The sequence below is a fragment of the Pteropus medius genome, unplaced genomic scaffold (assembly GCF_902729225.1).
Source record: "Pteropus medius unplaced genomic scaffold, Ma_sr-lr_union100, whole genome shotgun sequence".
NCBI lineage: Eukaryota > Metazoa > Chordata > Mammalia > Chiroptera > Pteropodidae > Pteropus > Pteropus medius.
In genome coordinates, this window is record NW_024350319.1 from 15356898 (window position 1) to 15379474 (window position 22577).

Genomic DNA, 22577 nt, shown 5'->3' on the forward strand with positions numbered 1-22577 from the left:
AACACTTTTCCCGATATCACCATGTCTGGCTCCCTGATATCCAGAGAGGCCTTCCCTGACTCCAGAGCCACCCACCCATCACTCCTTACTTCATCACTGTACAGCAGAGAATCAGCTGATCTTTTCCTTTTTTTTTTTTTTTTTTTGTTAGAGCAGGCGCCCTGCCCTCTCTGTCTTATTTACAATCACATTCGGAGTGCCTACAATTGTGCCTGGCATTTAGTAGATGCTCAAAAACATAGGTGAACAAATAAGTAAAATCAAAATTGATAAATGTGGCTTCTATTTATTAAATAAGTAAGGTTAGGATCATATGTTAGACTTCTTAGAAACCATACAGAAGGATTTAGGAGTGGCAGGGAAGAAAAATTCTAAGGAGAATTTCACAAATAACATTGCAAGAACTTCCACTTAAAGGCTAAAAAAGCTAGGAGAGTTGGCTTTCTTGGTGCAGTGATGATTTTGTAGTTCATAAGGTATGTCTGAGATGAAAGTACTGCCAACTAAAGAACCAATTATCATTTTCTGTGAGGACACATAATACTACTAGGGTAAATTACTAATGCTAATAACACAAAAAGTTGTTTACTGAAGTTTGAGAACAAGCTATGGATTGTTGAAAAGCTGTCTCACTTGTTTTTGCTTAGAATGTATTGTCTTTTTAACTGTCTCACTCTAGAGGTATAGGCAACATAGCACAGCAGTTAAGAATATGGCTAAAATCAGACTTTCTGGGTTTATTCCTGGCTTTGCTGCTAACTAGATGTGCAACCTCAGTCATGTTGCTTAAACTTTGTCTCATTTTTCCCAAATGTAAACTGGCAATGGTAATATTTGCTGCAAAAGACTGATGTAAGGACAAAATGAGACTGTGTAAAACTCTTAGTGCAGTGCCTAGAACAGAGGAAACCTTCAATGAGGGTTAGTAACTTAACTACTACTATTGTTATAGTTTTGCAATCATTCCTCCAGAAGAAGTTCATCTCATAGGTCAGATACAAACATTTCATTAACTGGTGGGAGCAATAACTTATTATATAGGAGAAAAAACGCAAGACAGATATTAACCTCTCTGTTATCCAGAATCCCAAAGCAGATGACATTTGGAGATGTGTCAGAGATGCCATAGGATACAATTTTCTGTTCTTGGAAAATTGTATTTGAAATAACAAATTAATGGTAGCACAAAATATATTAAGATGAAAGACAAAAAGCCACTTCATGAAAATCTTTGGAGATATTACTAAAACCACTGAGGGCATGAAGAAAAAAAAAGTTAAAACCTTGGCTAATAAGTGTCTGTGTGAAACAAGACAGCCAGGGGGAAAATAGTGAATGTTAATTAATAGACCCTGATTACCAATCTATGTTTTTCCTACGTAAAAACAACAACAATAGCAACAACAACAACAACAACGTGGTTTTAGAAAAGGAAAGGCAAGATTGCTGGTGTATGTAAAAATCAGGAGTGATATAACCAAACATAAATCAAATTCCACTAACGTTCTGAGAATTTCCAACACAGTGACATTGCTTTGAAATATGATTTGAAGATTTGTACCAAAGTATATATAAAGCATTCAGTACCAAAGTATATATAAAGCATTCAGTAGGATGTTTTTATGAATGATTATAATCATGTTAATCTTCATGGTCTGATTTTCTATTGATTTTTTATTCGTTCTTGACTAGCACAAAAGCACACATATCTGTTTCATTGAAGGTATTAAATGTTAGTTTTCAGATCTAGAAAGCTACTTTTTAGAGAAAAATTATCCCCAAAAAAGAGGTCATTGAAAAAAGTCCTAAAATAAATTCATGAAATTTGTAAACTATGACATTAAGATAAAAATTTACTGCAGATTGCCTTCTCCACCTCCTTCTGTCATTCTTTTTTTATATTATTCTATTGATTCACCTGAAACAGATAACTTTATAAAGTATAAGTAAGTCTGAAGAAAAACAAATGTTTAACTATAAAAATGTAGATAGCCTGACAAGATAAATGTGAGAAATGTACTTTGAAAAGTTAATAATTTATTAAGTGTTAAATAATTGCTTATTTATAGATTATTAATATACATTCTAACTAATGTAGACAAAGTTATGCAAAATTTAGTCACTTATAGCAGAAATAATAAATTTGTCAGAGTTTAACAGGCTCACATTAGCCATGTTTAGTTCATATCTGAAAATTATACTTTAGGCTCTAACAGAAAAGGTAATTTCCATATCCACTTAATAGCTTTAGTCTTACTTCTATACCTTCTCCTAACTCAATTATGTGGGGAAAGTGCCACTTAAAACCAATGCATGTAAAGATAACAATGCTCATTTTTCTGATTAATTAATTCTCTCTATATACTCTTCACCAAGGCAGCTCAACATTCTACCTTTTCACAAAGACTTCCCCAAAGAACCAAACCCATTTGGAAATGAAAATTTTGGTAGAGAAAAAAGAATATCAGAGGGTACATAAAACTTCATGGGGCTCACTGAGCCATTCATCGAATGACCCATTTGTTAAAACATCCAGGTAGTATCATGTATGATCCTCTATCAATAAGCAACTGTCCAAAAATAACAAATTTCTCTACTCTGATACTTCTGATCCACTATGATTGTAAATTTATCATTATTAGAACATTTTTTGAAATTTCCACAAAATTGACCTTGCTGAGATAAATAAATAAACACAGCATTATTGTAATTAAATTCTTGTTTGGATATATTTTAGTCTCTCAGGAAGATATAATAGAAAGTTAACAAGTTAGTGGGCATTTAACCAAATTCAGATGGCAAACATTTTTCATGAGCCCATACATTTTTAAAAATTTTGAATATGTTGACAATATTTATAAATCAAGAAGTAATGGCTTCTACTAACATATTAGAAGAATGAATCACACTGGGCCCAAAATACCATGTGGTACCAACAAGCTAGTGCCGAGTAGTGTCCATGCCCTTCAGATCTCGTATGCTCTTCAAATTACCACAGTTCCCAGCATACCCTATTTGCTTCTCTCCTTCACTCTTTACTTGTCTGATACCCAAGAACCCTTGGGTTTACATTCTGGGATATAAAAATAAAGATGTAAAAAAAAAAAAAAATCAACCAATAAAACAATCAATAAAAGGATAATATAATGATGCTAGTTTTTCTCTCTGATTTTCTCATGAGAAGCAAGTTCAACTATGAACTTTTGTATCTGTTTTCCATGATAGATATATTAAATTATATATAATTTGTCCACAAAGGAATGCCATACTAAATTATATAGCTCTAAATATATTAAGTACTTTTAATAGACACACTCTTCTAATTTTGAATACCATTTTAATACTCCTGCTAAGATTAATAAAGGGTCTATTTCACCAAGGTTATCTTCTCATATCTGTTTCCTTTATTTATTCTCTTTACTTTTATCATTTGGAATTTCATCCACTGCCATGGCATTAAATATCAACTGCACACCAAACATACGCTTTTAACTGCCTGCTCAATCTTTCTACCTGAGACAGCATTTCAGGTTCAACATATCTAAAGTAGAACTCATCACCATAGCCTCATGGACTTTTACGTGTTCAGGTGTCAGTGCCTCCAGGAAGTTCTCCTCCTATTCCCACCCACCCAAAGCCACTGTTTGTGGGGCTCCCTGACATCCTCAGACTTCAATGCCTCTGCTGCTGTACTTCCTACGTTGCACATTATAACAAGTGTGTGTGGTGGGGGGGGGTCCTACCAAACTCTAAGTTTTTTGAGGACCGGAGCTGTATCTTATAAATCTTCAAATTATAAGCAAGAGATAGGCTTATATTATGGGTTCAATAAGTGTGAACTGAATGAATGAACAAACAAATAAATGAAAAGAACTCTTCCTTCATCTGCAAAACTAAGCTCTACATCTTCTCAAAATAAATTCCTTTCTACTCTATTTCAGAGAATATTACAGCTATTCTTCCTATAATTCCTCCTTAAAACTGTAGAGGAATCTGTGAATAGTTCTCCCCCCATTCTGGACATTCGGTTAATCCCAATGTTTACCTCATTGTTATCTGTTTAATTGTGGTTCAATTCAGGCCTTCTTTTTTTCACTTAAATTATTCTCAAGTGCCCTCCCTCACCTACTTTTGGGCTTCAATCTAACCCACCTTATACCTGTTTTCAGATTTATCTTTTAAATTGATATAGTCTTTGGCCTCATTAACTCTCCTACCTTAACAACTGGAAAGAATGAATCCTTACTGCCTACCAAATTAAGCCTTTATTTTCAGACCTGAAATTTTGGCACATATCTTTTCAGCCATATGTCCCCATGAATTTCCCACAAATACTGTATGTGCCAACCTGGACCACTACTCTCATACCTCCATGCCTTTACTTACTTATGCTTTTGTCTCCACCTAGGATTCCCTCTCCCCCATCGCTAGCAGTGAAAATATTACTTATCTATGAAGATCCATCACAAATTCCACTTCCTTCAAGAAAACACTCGTTATCTGCCCAATCTAATGTAATCTGCTCTTTATTTAAAATGCTTGATGATCCTTTGAATTAATCTGAAGAAAGAAGTTATAATTGTGGAATAGTAGAATCTTACTGAAATATCACTCCAAAACTTAGTAACATCATGCTGATTTGCTTGTAGGAATTCTGTAAACCATTTGATGGAACGTTTGCTGCCTTTGTTCTCAGTTTCATCCCTTTCAAAACGCTCATTGTGTTTGTTCACAGAGTAGTTTGTCAGATGCATGTATAACTGGGTCTGTAACAAGTAAGAACCAAAGTTGTTGTCACCTGTGAGCCTCTAGAATCATGAGTTTCACAGAAAAGAAAGCATCCAAAGAGGAAAGACAATTTTAAAGTTTAAAATGTACAGACTGACAATTTCATGATTACTTAGACACTATTCAGATTAAATGGAATGCACATTTCCCTTAAAAAGATTGTGAATGTAGTCATCTAAAGAGTTACTTTATATATCTTTCAAAATATCTACTATAAAAGTATTAAAATAAAAATAATATATAATTAATGAAAATGTGAAACTATATATTGCTAAGCAAGAAAAATGCTCACTTGTTTTTGTTCATTTGTTTGTTTTTAATGTTTTTAGTCACAGTTTTCACCCAAATTTATTTTGGAAAAGGAATTTTCTGAGGGAACATTCTATGTATTTTCAAAGAAAACCCGAAAAAATGAAAGCTGAAGTAAGTAGCGTAAATCAAGAGGCAGGGACTACCAAACACTGCCTCTGTCCTCCCATATTGACTAGGAGGCCACTTTAACTCATTAACAAGACAGAGTGCACTCAGTCAGCAGACAGAAGCAGCACACAATACTGTACAGTCTAAATGATTAAGAGTACATTTACAGTGCTTCACATTGGGGCTTTTATGTCTCAGTCTCTTTACATTCTATGTTTGTTGATATTGTTATCCTCAAACTTGAAAAAAAAATTTTAAACTTCCCACAATTGTCAATTAGTACACATCTAATGGCCCCTTATCAATCTAGCACAAACATTCATCAAGTCTATACATCCTATCCTCATGATCCCACTTCTAGACATTATTTTAGATAGAAATGTTGCATCACAATGAATATATACTTCATGCACATGATTAATATTTTGATTTGCTAATAACCAAGTATATTCATATCTTATTTTATTTTCACTACAGTTACTTAGGTCTACAGTCTTAAAATCTTTGAAGCAAATATGCAGAACTCCTCATTTGAGTTACATGTTGTTTATCGACCCATGTGCCCACCACTAATTAAGAATTTATTTTTTCATTCATTAAACAATATTTAAGGAACCCCTACTATAGGCAGAAATTTGTGCTGGGCACTGTGGATACAAAGATGAACAAGATAGACACAGTCTCATACCTTCATGAAACTTGGAAAAAACTTTAAATTAAATGATATTTAAAAGAAAGAGCATAAACTTTATACTTGTCTAATTTTAAATATTTGATCTTTAAAAAAAGAAAATTAATCAAAATATAACATTTCCTTGTTTCCAAAATATAAATCTTTTTTTTAAGTTTAAAGTTCATTGAAAAGAAACTTTTTGAGGATCTCTTCATTTGGCAAGAATTTCTTAAAATAAATAATAATAACTAATAAAAACTAGCTATCCTAGTGAATAAGAAATACTACTTTGCATTTTTCTTAAAACATTATCTTTGTAAGTAGGATTGGAATTTCCAGTTTCACATCTACCTTGACAGAAATCCCCTTCTAAACAGTTCATTGCCAGCTGGACGACTGCCTTAAGCAGAAGTGATGGCAGCTATGAACCAAACAGCAATTTGCAAGGGATGAAAAGGATAAACTATTCTCCACCCTATTTTTAAGTATATAGGCTAAAAATAATGAATTGGGATACACTAACCTTTTCGAGGACTGGCTGATGACAACACTGATAGCAAGACATAAATGTTTATTATATTTCAATGCCTGAAATTCTCTCTTATGATCTTATATTTAATCAATATTTAATTGTTACAAAATACACAGCTCATTACGAAATGCATGCTCACTATTTGAAAAATTGGAAATAGAAGAAAAAAATATGCAGCAGTCTTCCATCCAAAAAGGACCAATGAGAGCATTTTGTTTATTTTTTTCAGACTTTTTTCTTAAACTTACCTTTTACATAAGGTAAATGCTCTTACTTTAGAGATAAAATTTTGTATTTCATTTCTGTATTTTTTCATATCTTAATCTAGGAATGTGATTATGGAATTTTAGAGCTATATGAGGAACACTGATATTTATGTTTAAGAACATTGTTTTTTACACATGTAAAAACCAAAGCCAGGATATTACACGATTCAAGAGCACTTGGCAAAATGAAACCTATAAGCCACATTTCCTGACTCCCAATCTTTCATTATGATTTCCTAACACACTGTACTTAAGTAAATCACATAAGTATAATTCAAGGTATTAGAATAAATCACTTTATCACCTAAATGAGTTTACAAGTCTTAATCTTTCCTATCTCTTGTCTTGCCCTTTCTTCTCAAACCATGATTACCTGCTCACCTGTATATAATCCATTCTTACCCATTCCAATTATTTAATTATAATCTATGAGTTGACAAGTCAGCTCTCTCGTCTGAACCTTAGACCTATACTACAGATCCAAATGCTTATAGTATAGACCCATTTGGAGGTCACACAGGCATATCAAACAAAAAATACCAGATTTCTGCAAAACTTTTAACAGCTCCTATATTCCTTATCATATTGAAAGTACGCCATCCACACAACTGCGTAAGCCAATAATCTTGAGGTCTACCCTTAATTCCTTTCTCCCTTTCCTTCATTCTACAAAACCAACCTGTTTGTATATTATATCAATGTTATCCATGTTATCATAAATATATCTTAAACCTATGTTTTTATTCCTAGTCCAGCCCTACTACTATTACTTCAAATTAAGTCATCTTTCCTCTCACATCTGGTTAGGCTAGAATACTCTAGTCTCTCCCATGTATCTATAGCCCCATCTCACATTCCCCACACTGTAGACCAGGTGATATTTTTAAGATATAAATCTCATTCTGTATGTCTATCTTTACAATCTTTCAATGCTTCACCTCTTCTTAGGTTAAATTCCAAAATCCTAGACGTAGCCTACAAGCTCTGAAAGATCTGGCCTCTAGGAATCTCCATCCTTATATCTGAATATCCACCACTTCTTAGTCTGTACTTTAGCCATATTGAATGAGTCTGCTTTCTCCAGACATACCATGCTCCTTTTTACCTCTGGGCCATTCTTCTCCCTGGAGTTGCACCCCACCCCACCCCCAACCTGGCTAACTCCTTATTACTCAGATTTAATTTTACAAACTCCCTCTCTAACCTTCATCTCCAACTGGGTTAGATGCCCCTGCTATGTACTGCACAGCATTACATAGTTTCTCAGTTTCTTAGGCCATTACACTTACCAACAGGTATTATGATCAATTATTTTATTTTCTGCCTTCCTACCAGACTGCTACTTTTGTCAGGTCAAATACTATATCTGTCTTGGTCACTGTTTTTCCAAAACCAGCACAATGCCAAGAATGCACTAGAGTTCAAACATTACTTGGTGATTGGATATATTCATACTTTATGATCTTTAAAGAGATGATTCTTTCTTTTATCTTCCTTTCCTGCAAAAACTTTGCCAGTTCCTTATTCTTCTTTTGCCAGGTTTACAATGATTTTCAGTTAATTTATGGTAAGTCACTTTTCATTTGAAAATGTGACCACTCTTAATGGAGTTAATTAAGTGCATAATATTGGAGAACAATAACCAGGCCTTTGACAAAATGAGAAAAAATACTTAATTAATTGTAATTTTTACCACGATTAGTAAATCCAAAAACAAGGCTAGAAGTTAACTAAACTTTTAAATTTATTTAATGATAAATTAATAAATACAGATAATAAATTACAGTTTGTCTTTAATAAACTATACAGTTTCTAATTTTCATGATAAATTATGAAAATAAATTACAGTTTGACTTTCATCAACTGTAAATTACAGTTATGACTATCATCAATATATTATGGCTGCACAAAGGAAATCTTAATAGAAAAATATCTACAAAAAGCTCCATTTAATAGACTTAAAAATCACACTGAAACAATTTGTCTCTGCTTCGAATATGGTCAATGTAAATTTACAATCTTCTCTTGGTTTTAGAGACAGAAATAAAAACTCTCTTTTCTGATAACTTTTCCTTTCTGTTTCATATACTTTCTCTCACATTTTACATGTTTAAATCGTACCTTTTATACAAAACCTATTCAAATACCACTTCTCTGTGAGAAGCTGAACACAAACTATCCCTATACTCAACTCCGTAACATTTTATCTGTACTTCCCAATGGCATATTATTTTATTTATATTTCTATATAAATCATTTCTATCCAGGGCCACTGAATACACATATGTCTTTTGAAATCCATTTCAATACAGGGCTGCTGCATATGTATGTATATGTGTTTTTTTTCTATACAAGGCTACCACACACACAAGTGTGCTCTAAAACACATTTCTATATGGGGCCACTGTGCTTTGAAATCCACCCTTGTACTCACAGCACCCAAAGAGGGTGGTCTTTCCTAACTAGCCTTCCTGGAGCAGAAACCATTTAGTCCTAATTTTCGCAAAGGTGTCTACAAATTAGAAGTAGTCTTCTTTGTGTATACAATTCTTCTAGATTATAAAAACCTGAGTGGAGGGGCTCTCATTCATATGCCTTTATAAACAATGAATGCTTTAAAAAGTACATGATTAACAAATGAATAAAATCATAGATTCTGTCTGGTATCACTTACCAAATTGGACTCGTTAGGAGGAATGTACTTCTCTGTTCCCATTCGCACAAGTCCATCATGGTAGAGAAATATCTTTAGTGGGTCACACGATGTTACTAGAATATAAACTCGTAAATCAAATTTGTAACCTTCCATTAGGAAAGGCTTTTCAATGTATTCTTGAACAATCAAATGATCCTGAGATGGAAGTTTGTCCCCATTTCTTATCAAAGAAATCCTAGGTTTAAAGAAAAGAATTAAAAGAATACTTTGATTTGGAGTCAAGATGTTTACAAGATTATACATAATACTCAAGAGGAAAATGGCAGAGGAAGTAATTCCAAAGGCTGTCTCTCCACAAAAGCAATAAATGAAAAAAAAATAAAATGTCAGAATCAACTATTTTGAAATCCTGGAAATTAACCAAAAGCTAGTAACAACCAAGGAACATGTAATAAAAAATAAATAAATAAAAGTTGAATTTGTATAAAAGTGCTCTATGGTATTTTACCTTGTTCTGGTCCCACCCCACAAATCCCAGTTCAGAAGTGCCCTTATTCCCAGTACAGGTTCTGGTTCTAGAAGGAACAGCAGAGACCTTATTCTTGTGGTGGATGGTTGCTGTTGTTTTTAACCTGCCAGTGGCTCACCGGAGGACCTCAAAGGACTTGCTTTACCTTGCATAACTGGGAAATCTCCAGGTGCTGAGGCAGCTACTTGGGGAGGCAATTGCAGAAAACATTTAAAGACACATGTATTAGTCCTTGCTGCCTAATGCAACAAATAAGAGTTAGGGGAATACAACAGACTAACTAAAAAATTGGGAAGAAAGACAGGAATGAGAATGTTTCGGTAAAAGGGTTTTGAAAATCGCTGACATATTTTTAGGATCTAGAGGGCCATGTACATGCCCAGAGTTAGGTACATGCTAAGGAAAGACCTAAGAAGGCCCTAAGCTCTTCCTCTGACACAAGTAAGAAGTAAAGGCTAAGGCAGAGTTGTAAACTACCTAGCTGAGTGCTGAAGGCATGCTCAAACACACACACACACACACGCGCGCATAGCCCATCTGCAAGGATTAGGAATTTTTTTTGTTCCAAGTGTTTAAGGCAAATTACTATCTGACCACTGACCTAAGAGAACAGGAACTTCAGTGGCCACACACAATAAGGAATACAGATTTTACAAAATTATTTCGGAAAAGCCACTAAACAAATCAATAACAACTACCACAAGCAACAACAGCAACCCAAAAAACCTGTAGAGGGGGAAGAAGCTGATTTCCAAAGTTGCTACATTATAATATTCAAAATTTCCAGTTTTTCAACAAAAATTCATGAGTTATGCAAAAAAAAAAAGACAAAAGGAAGAATGGAGAGAAAGGAGAAGGAGAAAGAGGAGGGGGAGGGAAAGAGGGAAGAGGAAGAGGTGGAAGAAAAGGAGGAGGATGAGAATGTATGTCCCATATATAGGAAAATCATCAATTAATAGAAGCTGTCTCTGAGGAAACCCAGACGTGGGGCTTACCAGGAAATCAATTATGTAATCAACTATTTTAAATCTGTTCAAAGAGCGCAAGGAAATCATGTACAAAGAACTGAAAGAAACCATGAGAATGCTATCTCACCACACAGAGAATATCAACAGAGATAGAAATTATTTTTTTAAATTGGGCAGGGGAGAATTCAAACAGAAATCCAGAAGTTGAAAGAATAACTGAAACAAAAAAAATCATTAGAGGAACTAAACAGAAGATTTAGAGAGGCAGAAAATAATACGAAAACTTGAAGATAGGTCAGTTAAGATTAACTAGTCTGAGGAATAGATAATGAAGAAAAATAATCAGAGCTAAGAATCCCATGGGACATCAAGAAGAATACTAACATACACATAATGGGAGCCCCAAAAAGAGAGGTGAGGAAGAAAAGAGCAGAAAGAATATTTGAAAAATTCATGGATGAAAACTTCTCAATTTGATGAAAAATATTAACCTACATACCAAAAAGCTCAATGAATTCCAAGGAGGATAAATCAAAGAGATCCAAACTAAGAAACATAATAAAACTCTCAAAATCCAAGACAAAGAGAGAATCTTGAAGGTAGCATGATTGAAGCAACTCATCATACCAAGGGATCCTCAATAAGATAAATAGCTGATTTTGCATCAGAAACGATGGAAATTGGAAGACAGTGAAATGACATATTCAAAGAGATGACAGAAAAAGAAAAAAAAAAAGCTGTTAACCAAGAATTCTATATCTAGCAAAACTATTCAAAATTAAAAGAGAAATTAAGACATTCCCAGATAAACAAAAACTGAGAGCATTTGTTGTTAGTTTACCTGGCCTACAAGAAATGCTAAAGAGAATCGTTCAAAGGACACTAAACAATAACTAAAATGCACACAAAGAAATAAAAAACACTTTTAAAGGTGACTATATGGGTAAATATGAAAGTCACTATTGTGTAGTTTAGGTTAGTAACTCCTCATTCTTTCCATATTATTTAAAATACAACTGCATAAAATAATAATTATAAACCTATGTTATTGGGCACACAAATGTATACAGATGTAATATGGGACAATAAAGGGAGGCAGAGCTATATAAGGGCAAAGTTTTTTGCTTTTGTTTGTTTTTTTTACTACTGAAACTAAATTGATTTCAATCTAAACAAGATTAGTATAAATTGAGGGCAACCATTAAAAAGGTAACTCAAAAATATATAGTAAAAAAATGACAAGAATATTAAATTGGTAAACTAAAAAATTACTTAATATATAAGAGGGCAGAAATGGAGGGATTAAGAAATAAAAACTATAAGACATAGAAAACAAATAGCACAATGGCAGAAGACAATTTTCGTTATCAATGATGACATTAAGGACAAATGGATTAACTCTCCTATTAAAAGACGAGATTTGGCAGAACACACTAAAAAAATGGTTCTACTACAAGAGATTCACTTTAGATTCAAAGACTCAAATAGGTTGAAAGTGAATGAATGGAAAGATATTTCATGAAAATAGTAGCCAAAAAGAACTGGAATGACTATATCAGTATCAGACAAAATAGACCTTAATATAAAAATTATTACAGACAAAGAAGAAGAGTACATGATTTTAAAAAGTCAATGCATCACGAAGATATAATAATTATAAAAATGTACACACATAACAGAGCTCCAAAATGTATGAATCAAAAACTGATAGAATTGAAAGGGAAAATAGATAGTTCAATAGTAACAGTTGGAATCTTCAATACCCCACTTTCGCTAATGGATAGAACAACCAAACAGAAGACAGCAAACAAACAGATATATTCCACAGATGAAAGGTGTCCTTTACCTATGTACCACCACATTACATGAGATAAACTCTGGCACAGTATGATTTTTCAGCTATTTTTTATACTGTTGTCAAATTAGATTAATAGTTATGTTTTAACATTAAATGTAGTTATAAATACAAATTTTAATATTTGTTCATATTAAAATTGAGGAAAATGTGAACTTCAATTATCCTCCCCAATTTTTCTTCTATACTAACATACAGAAAATCAACTTTACATTAAACAATATAAAATTCCCACTAATAAAAGTTTATTTTTGAAATTACTAAACCATAGTTAAAAATGTCCGATTAAGTTATTAAATTATGATTAAATCAAAGAGAAATCTGTTGAACAATAATTTACCTGGCAGCTACATTTCCAAATATCTCTTTTTCCCCACACTATTTAAAACAAAAGATTTAAATGACATATTTTTTTATTAAAAGCAGCCTCAGCCACATTTTCTTTGAAAATGTATATTGCAGAAAACTAACATAAGAAAGCAAAAGGAAACGGAACATAAGTTATATATTTTATTCTAGATAGCATGCCTAGTTCTTGGTATTTTAGCTTAATGTGTCCTACTCATTTTCAATCCATGGGTACATAAAGAAAAAAACTTACTTGGAAAGCAAAGAAGATATATAGTTTGCTTTAAGATTTCTAGCTATGTAAAGAGAATTTCTTTTACGTCTCTTTCTCCAAGTCAGTTTAGCTCTACTGCATCGAATGAATTTCATTCTCCAATCTTAACTCTATAATTATTATAAATGCACATTTGTTTAAAAATTAGAAAACATCCTTTTTCTCTATTTCGTTGTCTCCTATTAAAGTCTTACAACCTGTTGATTTGCTTTTTAAATCAAATTAATTAAAACCTGTGAGACCGAGTAAAAGGATGCATTAAATATTTAGTTCCAAAAAAGCAATAATTAAAAACCTATTTTATTATTTTTTCATAGTGATACTCAAACATAAATGAATGCTCACATTTATTATCCACTAGCTCAAATTTTTTAATATATTCCAGGTGAAAAATACATACCCATGACCCATTGCACCATTAGCTGGTTTTACTATAAAAGTTTTCTGCTTTCTTTTTTTCTTTAGTTCTTTCATATAGTTCTGGAATTGCGTATATTCAGCAGGGAAGATCCATGTTCGAGGAACAAAGGTATAATCCAGAGGCCTAGACTTGATCATTCTGTAAATCAGAGATAATAAGAAAAGTAATTTCTATTCAAATTTTTCTAAATTTTCGTTCTCTGTGCTACTGACATTTACTACAAAGATTTAAATCCCTCTGTTTCTTCATGAATTGAGTCATTCATTGATTCATTCAGGAAACATCTATTAAACATCTACTGTATGCTAGGTACTATTCTAGACACTGGAAATACATCGGTGAAAAAATAGACACAATTATCTGTTCTATATACTAATTTACATATTAGTAGAGCAACCACTCATTTGACTATATATCATGTGCTAGGTACTGAGGATATTAAGATTACTATGGTCTCTTCCCTAAGGAATTAATAGGTGCAATAAAGGCATACAGTGTGAGATAACATGTGCAGTCATTAACTCTACTCAGGGATGCAGGTGAGCAGCAGGAAATGGTTCATAGCCAGGTATCATTCATATAATTTCTTTAAAGATGAATTTGAGATCTCTGGGTCATCCATAGGGAAGAGTTTTTGATCACCTTTTATGCCAGTGTTTTTAGGAGTTTATCTGAGAAAACTATGTGAAGCTTTGAGTCAGTAGAGGTTTTGTTTATATGAACTATGTGTGTCTATACATGTAATTTTGTGACTACAATGTATGTTCTAATATTTTTGTATTTACTACAAATCAGGCTGACTATTTGATATAACTTAGAGATATGTAACTTAGAGATAAAATGTTTACTTCTGATGAATCCCAAATGCTAGCCATTTTGTACATATTGATTCCCAATAAAAATGAATTTGAAATATTTAAAATATTATCTATTAAAAAAATCTGTTCAGAAAAAGATCTTTTTTATAAATATATGCAAGTCTTTTATAGCTGAGCAGATTATTACCCTAAAATGAAATTAGTAAAAACTAAAGTGGAACCATAATATACAGTATGCACAGAGGTAGGGCCTACATTCTAAGACTAGGGTATGGAATACATAAGCCACTTGGTCTCCACAATTGGAGGTTCACACAGTTATATTTCGAGTGCTCTTTCAAGAGAATCCTGTAAGAAAGTTATGTTTCCATTATGAGAGGGGAAATAATTACCAAATCCATCTTTCAAATCCAGAATAAGCCAATAAGCTAACTAAGCTCAGTACAAACATTGACTAGTTTGAAGAACACACCACACACACACACACACACACACACACACACACACACACACATACAGATCTAAAGGCACAACAATAATAATGCTGTGTTTGTTTCTGTTTTCAACACCTTTAAATGTATTTATTATATTTGTAACAATGATATGAAATTAGACGAAATTAAAGCTTTAATTAGAACAATATATTTTTAAAACTAACCTTATACTATTGATTAATAACATTCTTTCACATGTGTATTCAGAAAAAACTCAAGCACACATATATTCAAGAGAAATACTTTATTTCATTTAGATAATGTAGAACAGATCATTTGATGTAAAAATGTATAGCTTCAAAACAGACATGTGGTCTTGTTTAGAAATTTGGGAATCTGGGATAGTTTCTGTTCATTGCTCTGTCATGGATTTACTAAATTATATTAAACACGTGATTTAGTTAATTCTATTTTTACATTACTAGGTCAACTCTTTTTTCTATTAGGAGGTTATTTTTTTCCTTAAGGAGAACTCCAAGGGTTCTATAGAGTAAGAAATTGCCTATCTGCAATAGCTTACTAATGAGTCTACATTTAACCCTCTTGCCTCTCTCAACCATAGAGACTTCAGTTCTCTACAAAGCAGCCAGAATGATCTTTTCAAAATGAAATCTGGTCATATTAGCAACTTCACCTCCCATTCCTCTCCTATGGTATTTAGAATAAAGACCATAATCATAAAAATCACCCTTCAGCTAATCTCTTCTCCATTCTCGATCAATATCTCTGTGCTCCAGCTATACTTGGCCTTATTTCAGTATCTTGACTATTCATGCTTTCTCCTACCACATGACCTCAGCCCATGCCATTCTTCCTGCCCAGAAGACTGTTACCTACCACCTTCACCAGTAAACTCCTACTCATCATTTATATTTCATCTTCCATATCACTTCCTCAGGGAATTTCTCTAATGCCTTCCAAAGTTAGAGTCCCTTACTATGCACCGATTTAGAATGATGTACTTTTACTTCAGAATATTACACAGTTGCAATCCAAAGTTATAAAAGCTATAAATCTGCTTTTGATCACCCCATGTGCCCAGAGCCCAGCACAGTACCTGGCATATAATAGATAGTTAATAAATATGTGTTCGGGGAAAATAAATGACTTAAATGAAACACATATCTAAAACTTTACAGAGGTACTTCCCTCTCCTCTGAAATCCATTCTTCCCATAATCCCTATATTAAGCAATCAAAACACATACACAATATCCTAAGCCAGAAACCTAGGAATCATCTTGGAGACTTCTCTCCCCCTCCTCCTCTTTAATTCTTACATCATAACTGTTTTCAAGTCCTACTGATTCTATGTCCTTCGTATTTTTCAGATTTATTTTCTCTTCCCCATTCCCACTCTATCTTTCTTTTGGTTTATCAGATGTTCATTATTTCTCACCTAGATATTCACATTCATCTCCTTCTCCAGGGCTTCCTCCCTCTAGTCTTACCTTCACTGAATCCATTATCTACACTGCCACCAAGATTATTAAAAACATGTTATTTCTGTGCTTAAACCTATTAAATAAATCCTCATTTCTCTCAAGATAACCAAAATGTTTGCTGAATAGTTAAAGCGGTTAAGGAATCAATGATTAAATGATTAAATAAAACATAATAACATGGCATACACAGCCTAGTCTTTGCATTAACTTCAGCATCATCTGAAGTTGAGCCTCCTAACATCCTATATAACCACAGAAACTGCTTACAATTCCCCAAACATATCATGTTGGTTTAAGTCTCCATATATTCTCTCCCACTGTTGTCTTTGCCTTTGATTTCCTTCCCTTCTTTTCAAAGGGTGAAATCCTATACATTTTTCAATATCCATCTCATATTTAATTTCTCCAGAAAGCTTTTCCCGCTCTCCCAAAAATAATCTCTCTCACCATCTTTGTCACCATCATACATTGATTCTAGCTCAAATGTGGCACCATCAAACTATATTATATGCATCAGTCTTTCTCTCACTAAAATGTGAGTTCTAGGCAGGAACTAGTCCTTATTTATTTTGTTTACTTAAAAATTAGCAGTCCCTAGAGTATAAAATAGACATGCAAAAACATTTGTTGAGTGAATGGATGTATAAACTTTCACATAGATAAATACAAATAGTTCTTTAATCACACATGTTTTACTAACCTTTCTCTGTGAAAGAGATCTCTTTTAAATTTTTTTTCTCAATTTATCACTCAACTTTCTTAAATTAAAAAAAAAACTTGTCAACAGAAATATAAACTATGTAAAAATTCTACAGTTCATTTAGTATAACACGTAAATAACTGTGAATAGTTTTTCCCACAAAAATAGATTGTAACTCTAAATAGTAGTCTCAGAAATAAATATATGTGCATGTATATCCATGGATGGGCACATATATATGTGTCCATGTGTATGTGTGTACACTCATGCACCTACTACAGTGCCTGGCACATATTAGATGCTCAATAACCAGTATATGAATACACACATGCACACACGGTATTAATACAACAGATTAGTTCTCACAAGGTTGAATGGAAAACAAGTAAGTACATATTGAATAAAAAGTAAAAAGAGTACTGAGATTCTAGAAACCAAGATTCTGCTCCAACTCTATTTGTTTGACTTTGTGCAAGATATTCATTTCTCTGACCCTGTTACCTCCTCTGCAAAGTGGAAGACTAGAACTGGAGAACCTTTAACCCCGCTAGCTCTAAAATTCTATCTCGTCCATCAAAATATAATTTCAAATCAATGTGACTTTGTGGATGATAGCACTACCATATTTAAAATGCAAATTTTGAACAGGTCTTTTCTATTACAAAAAAAATAAATAAAGATTACTTGGTCATATTTCTTGCTAAGAAATCCTTCCTACAGATCTCCCCCATTCCTGGAAAATGGTTGATCCTCTGAAAAATAAAAAGATAAACATTAATATTCTCATTGACTTAATATATTCATTTATACTACAGTTACATCTGTTCTTTGAGTTTTCATGTTTTAATAAACTGACCATTAGTAATGTAAAATATTTAAATTAAATTACCTATGGTGAATTAAACCATCTATGGTAATCAGAGAATGAAATTACAAAATTTTAAGGAAATCAGAAAAGGTGTTTACACAGACATTAAAGTTATTCATACAGATATGCATAGTAGAAAGACTGGTCAAAATGGACTTATTTCTTCCCTAGAGCGAATTTTGTATTACTTTCTATACTAAACAGACGAAGAACTATACGAAATGTCAGTTGTCTAAAATTCCGTGCATTTAACTTTTTAGTTTGATGTATATTTTAAATGTTTGTTTTACATCCTAAAAATAAAAGAATGAAGCCAGATTACACACAGCCAATATTACAAAGTATTTCCACATCCTGATCTCTATGAAATCTATTCCACATCACTCATCTTTAAGCACAATGCGAGGCATCAGCCTAGGAAGATTTCTTCTATCAGTTCTTCCTTAAAGATGGAAAGAGGTTAAAAGTTAAATTTGAAAGAATGTAGGCTTCATATGAAGAGTCAATATAACTGGATAGCAACAAAACAGACTATTCAGATAACTTAAGACTAAAATTTAACATGTCAACATATTAAGAAATCTTATCTAAAGAAAATTATAAGGGAAGTCATATAACGTTCCTAACGAGCAATAATTGGGCATAATTAATTCCCCACCTGATAATTTTGCAGTTCTGCAATCTTCTCCTGCTGAACCGCAGAATCACACCATATAAGGTTACTTGTTTCATCCTCATCTGGAGTTTTCATAAATCCCATTTCATCTATTACTAAACGAACTGCAAGTAAACAGTTAAGTTAAACCAAAATCATACTTCTGAAATATATTCACTGGGGAAATATTTCACTGGCAAAATATCTATAAGTTATAACACAACCTTATTTTCAGTTACAACAATTTATTGAGGGCCAACTTATCCTCCACAGTAACTGAGAACTGTTTTTACCCTGCACCCAAAATCCTTAGTTTCAATCCTCTGAGATTTTAACAGGTACGCAACACTGCTAAAGAGTTTAGTGACTATTCATGGCACAAAGAAAACACACACACAGCTGAGACAACACCCTACTCAGGAAAATGTACTTTTATGGCTTTTTTGTGACCTTGGGCAGGTACAAAAGGGAAAAGAAAAAACAGCCCCTGATTATTAGACCTATGTTATACTTTCCACTTCCCTAGTTCAAATTATCTTTAGTAGTTAAAACCAAGTCAGCTATGTCAACGCAGGATCAGAAATAATAAAGCAGAATCCACTGCAGGGATTTAGAAACTGGTCCTCCCACCTGTTCCAAATCCTCTAGTCCTTCTGAAAAAATTTATGCTCAGATAAAGGTTGCTTTTTAGTACAAATTTTATATATGTATATATGTGTATATATATACATATATGTGTATATATACATATGTGTATATATACATATGTGTGTATATATACATGTGTGTATATATATATATATACACACACACAGACATACAGATGCTTCTCTCTGATTTAGATAACACAATTAACATATTGACATTTTTCATCCAATAAATTTCAAGCTTATTCTTACCTAGAATAAAGATAAGCAGAATACTTAGGATAAATTTGGAGTTCTGTCTAATAGAATGGTGTAACTATATATAGTGCTTCAGCGTTTTATTTGTAAATGTTTTACTTTTACTGATACTCAATATATAAGGAGAAATGGTAAAAAGGGATCAATTGACAAATTGGTAGTTACAAAATAGTCATGAGATGTAAAGCAGAACATAGGGAATATAGTCAATAATATTATAATAACTACGTATGGTGCCCGGTGGGTACTAGACTTATCAGGAGGATCACTTCGTAACTTATGTAAATATCTAACCACTATGCTGTACACCTAAAACTAATGTAAAATAATATTGAATGCCAACTATAATTGAAAAATAAAATTTTTTAAAAAGGAATCAATTGACTGAATTTACTTGGCTCAAGCATGAACTGAGTTGTAGACACCTGTTGGTCTCAAGTCTTAGGGACTCTTGACTGTTTTTTTGGCTGAGGAAAACAAAAGAACTTCTTATGCAGTAATGCCTACAGCACAGGTATAAAAGAGGAGGACAGTGACTGGAAGTGGATGAGGCTGGAGAAGGAACTGTTGAGCTGAAGTTACTGTTTTCTGTGAAAGTCTCAGTAAAACTTGGGGTTGTTCTGAAGGCCCAGATGATAATGCTCAAGAGTTGGGGAAAGAGCTGCTCCTCTCATCTGCCACAGACCACCAGGTAGCTTTGGCATCCTGAGGGCTCAGGAGTTGCTATGCCACCCAGAGCTCCTGGGCAGGGCCAGGGCAACAGTGACACAGCCTGGGAGACTCCTTTAACTGACTCATAAGAAAAAAACAATGATCAGGTCAAAACAGCAGCTCAGGAGCAGACTTGTACCTGAGTAAATGAGAAACACTGTCTGAAGCCTATCAGAAATAACTGGGAAGACCTTGATGACAGAAATGGAACCAGAATCAGTGTGAAGAATGCTAATGCAACTTCGACCTTCTAGAAACTTGCTGGGAAAGTGAAAAGGAACCGCATTTTCTTTAAATCGAGGTTCCCTATGAAACCCACAAGAACCTTAAAAGTAATTGGGAGGATGTTAACACCACATATCAGTCACTTTTACAATGGTCATTTTATTCTTGTTTTTTCACTCTAGAAAAATATGCTGTAAGTATACCCTGTCCTTCTCACAACTCACCCTCTCACACTGACTTGGTTAGTCTTTCCCCCTGAGGAACACTGTTGGAACAGAGTATTGGGGGATCTCAATTCCAGAGAAATATTCCATTGATTGCTGATAAACTTCGGTGAGCTACTATAAATGGAAATGAGATTCCCAAAGATTAATGAGACTAAGAATAATTAACATCCTTGAGGTTCATATGATTTTCCACAATTCCTTTAATGCAAAATTATTAATAAAAGAGGAATATTATTTGAGCACTTATGGTATTTATAATGAGTTTTGCAATGCTGGGCAAAAGTATCTTAATTTAAAGCAATTAATATTTTTATCTGCTCTCTCCACCGCAGATACTGTTTACATGTAAAAACTAGAATTTCATTAATAAAAAAGCAACAGCACCATTAAAATACTTTTTAAAGCACAGAGAGAAATATGTTTTTACCTTATTCTTTGAGTCAGGTTCTCATTGTTCAATAAAAATCTCAAATTTTACACTGTTCATTTTATGTTTAACATTTTAATCTATTTAATTAATGTTCATATAATTTTACACTTAATTTTAAAATTCAGTTTAATAAAAATCATCGCACTAATAACTAAAGGTTTTAGTTTATGTTGATGTTCTACTTGATTGCTGACATGTTAAATATCTCATAAAAAATAAAATTTTATAGAAGGCATTTAAAAATCCATTACATAAGATATATCTCTCTGAATTTCCACATTGCTTTCAACGTCAAACTAGTTTTTCCAACAAGTATGAAAATTTCATGTTTGTGAGACCTACCAATTTCAAACTTTGTCCCAGCAACGTTTGCTGTAATTGTTCCCTTCTTTTTCTTCTTTCTGACTTTCCTTTTCATTGCGCTTTGATAAGGCAATTCTGTATTCAGATCCAGGGGAGAGGGTCCCTGAATAACTTCAAAAGAAATGTAAACCAACCAAATATCATTGAAATAATGGAAGCTCCATACCAGACACCACAAATGTTTTCCCACAAAAAGGTAAAATTATAACTTCTGGTTCTTTAAAGTCTCCAATTAATTTTTAATGCTTAAAAAAAATTAGCAGTGATGATCTATAATGCATCTATTTTCTGTAATGTGATTAAGTCAACCTGCTTACCTCTCTCTTGAGGCAGAGATGGCATTATTGCCTGTGTTGATTAGCAAGCAGAGTGTGCTCTGTACCAAGCTCTCAGGAAATCTGGAAGGCCCACATTAGTCTAAGTAGGATATGGCTCCAAATCACTGAAAGTTCCTATCATATTATCTTGGTGGAACACTCAGATTTCAGGCCATGGAAGTTATGGGATATGAGGATACCTGTAGGGATTTTAAAAGAAAGTCATTTAGAAAACCACTTTTGTGAATTATTTTTTTTTTGATATCTGCCAATACTATTCTTTTTAAAAGTCAAGTAAAGATGAAAGTTAATGTATTTAATCAACAAATATTTGTTAATTTATTAAATTTTATGCAAAATGCCAAGCAATAGTTCTCTGTTCTAAAATGTGTACAGTCTAGAAGAGATTGTTTTAGTTAAGTCACATCATGTTTACAAACAATAAATAAGATGTCATATACAAATAATAACAATAACATATTCAGTACCATTTATTGAACACTTACTTGGCCACTTATACCACTTAATCTTTCAACAAAACTATGAGGTAGTAGTTCTTATCCTCTTCTTTTCCCCTCCTCCCATCTTATAGATAAATAAATGAGCACAAAAAGGAGAAATCTTTACCAAGAAAGCAAGTGACAAAGTAGAGATAAAAATTAACATCTCTCTGATGTCAAAACCAGTGGA

General features: G+C 33.0%; 1 protein-coding gene across 4 annotated transcripts in view; it reads right to left on the bottom strand.

Moving 5' to 3' along the window:
• The window catches only part of TTLL7 (tubulin tyrosine ligase like 7), a 119102-nt gene that overhangs the window by 62106 nt on the left and 34419 nt on the right, over nt 1-22577 (bottom strand). For 2 of the 4 annotated variants that reach the window (XM_039838684.1, XM_039838683.1), the window contains exons 2-8: nt 21888-22087; nt 21550-21681; nt 18713-18834; nt 17871-17938; nt 13710-13868; nt 9354-9570; nt 4602-4766 (exon numbers count right to left, since the gene is read on the bottom strand). In XM_039838684.1, the coding sequence (XP_039694618.1) occupies nt 4602-4766; nt 9354-9570; nt 13710-13868; nt 17871-17938; nt 18713-18834; nt 21550-21681; nt 21888-21912 (888 nt within the window). In that variant the 5' untranslated portion in view covers nt 21913-22087. The remainder of the gene's footprint in view (nt 1-4601; nt 4767-9353; nt 9571-13709; nt 13869-17870; nt 17939-18712; nt 18835-21549; nt 21682-21887; nt 22088-22577) is intronic. The other 2 variants (XM_039838685.1, XM_039838686.1) reach the window with 2 other exon arrangements.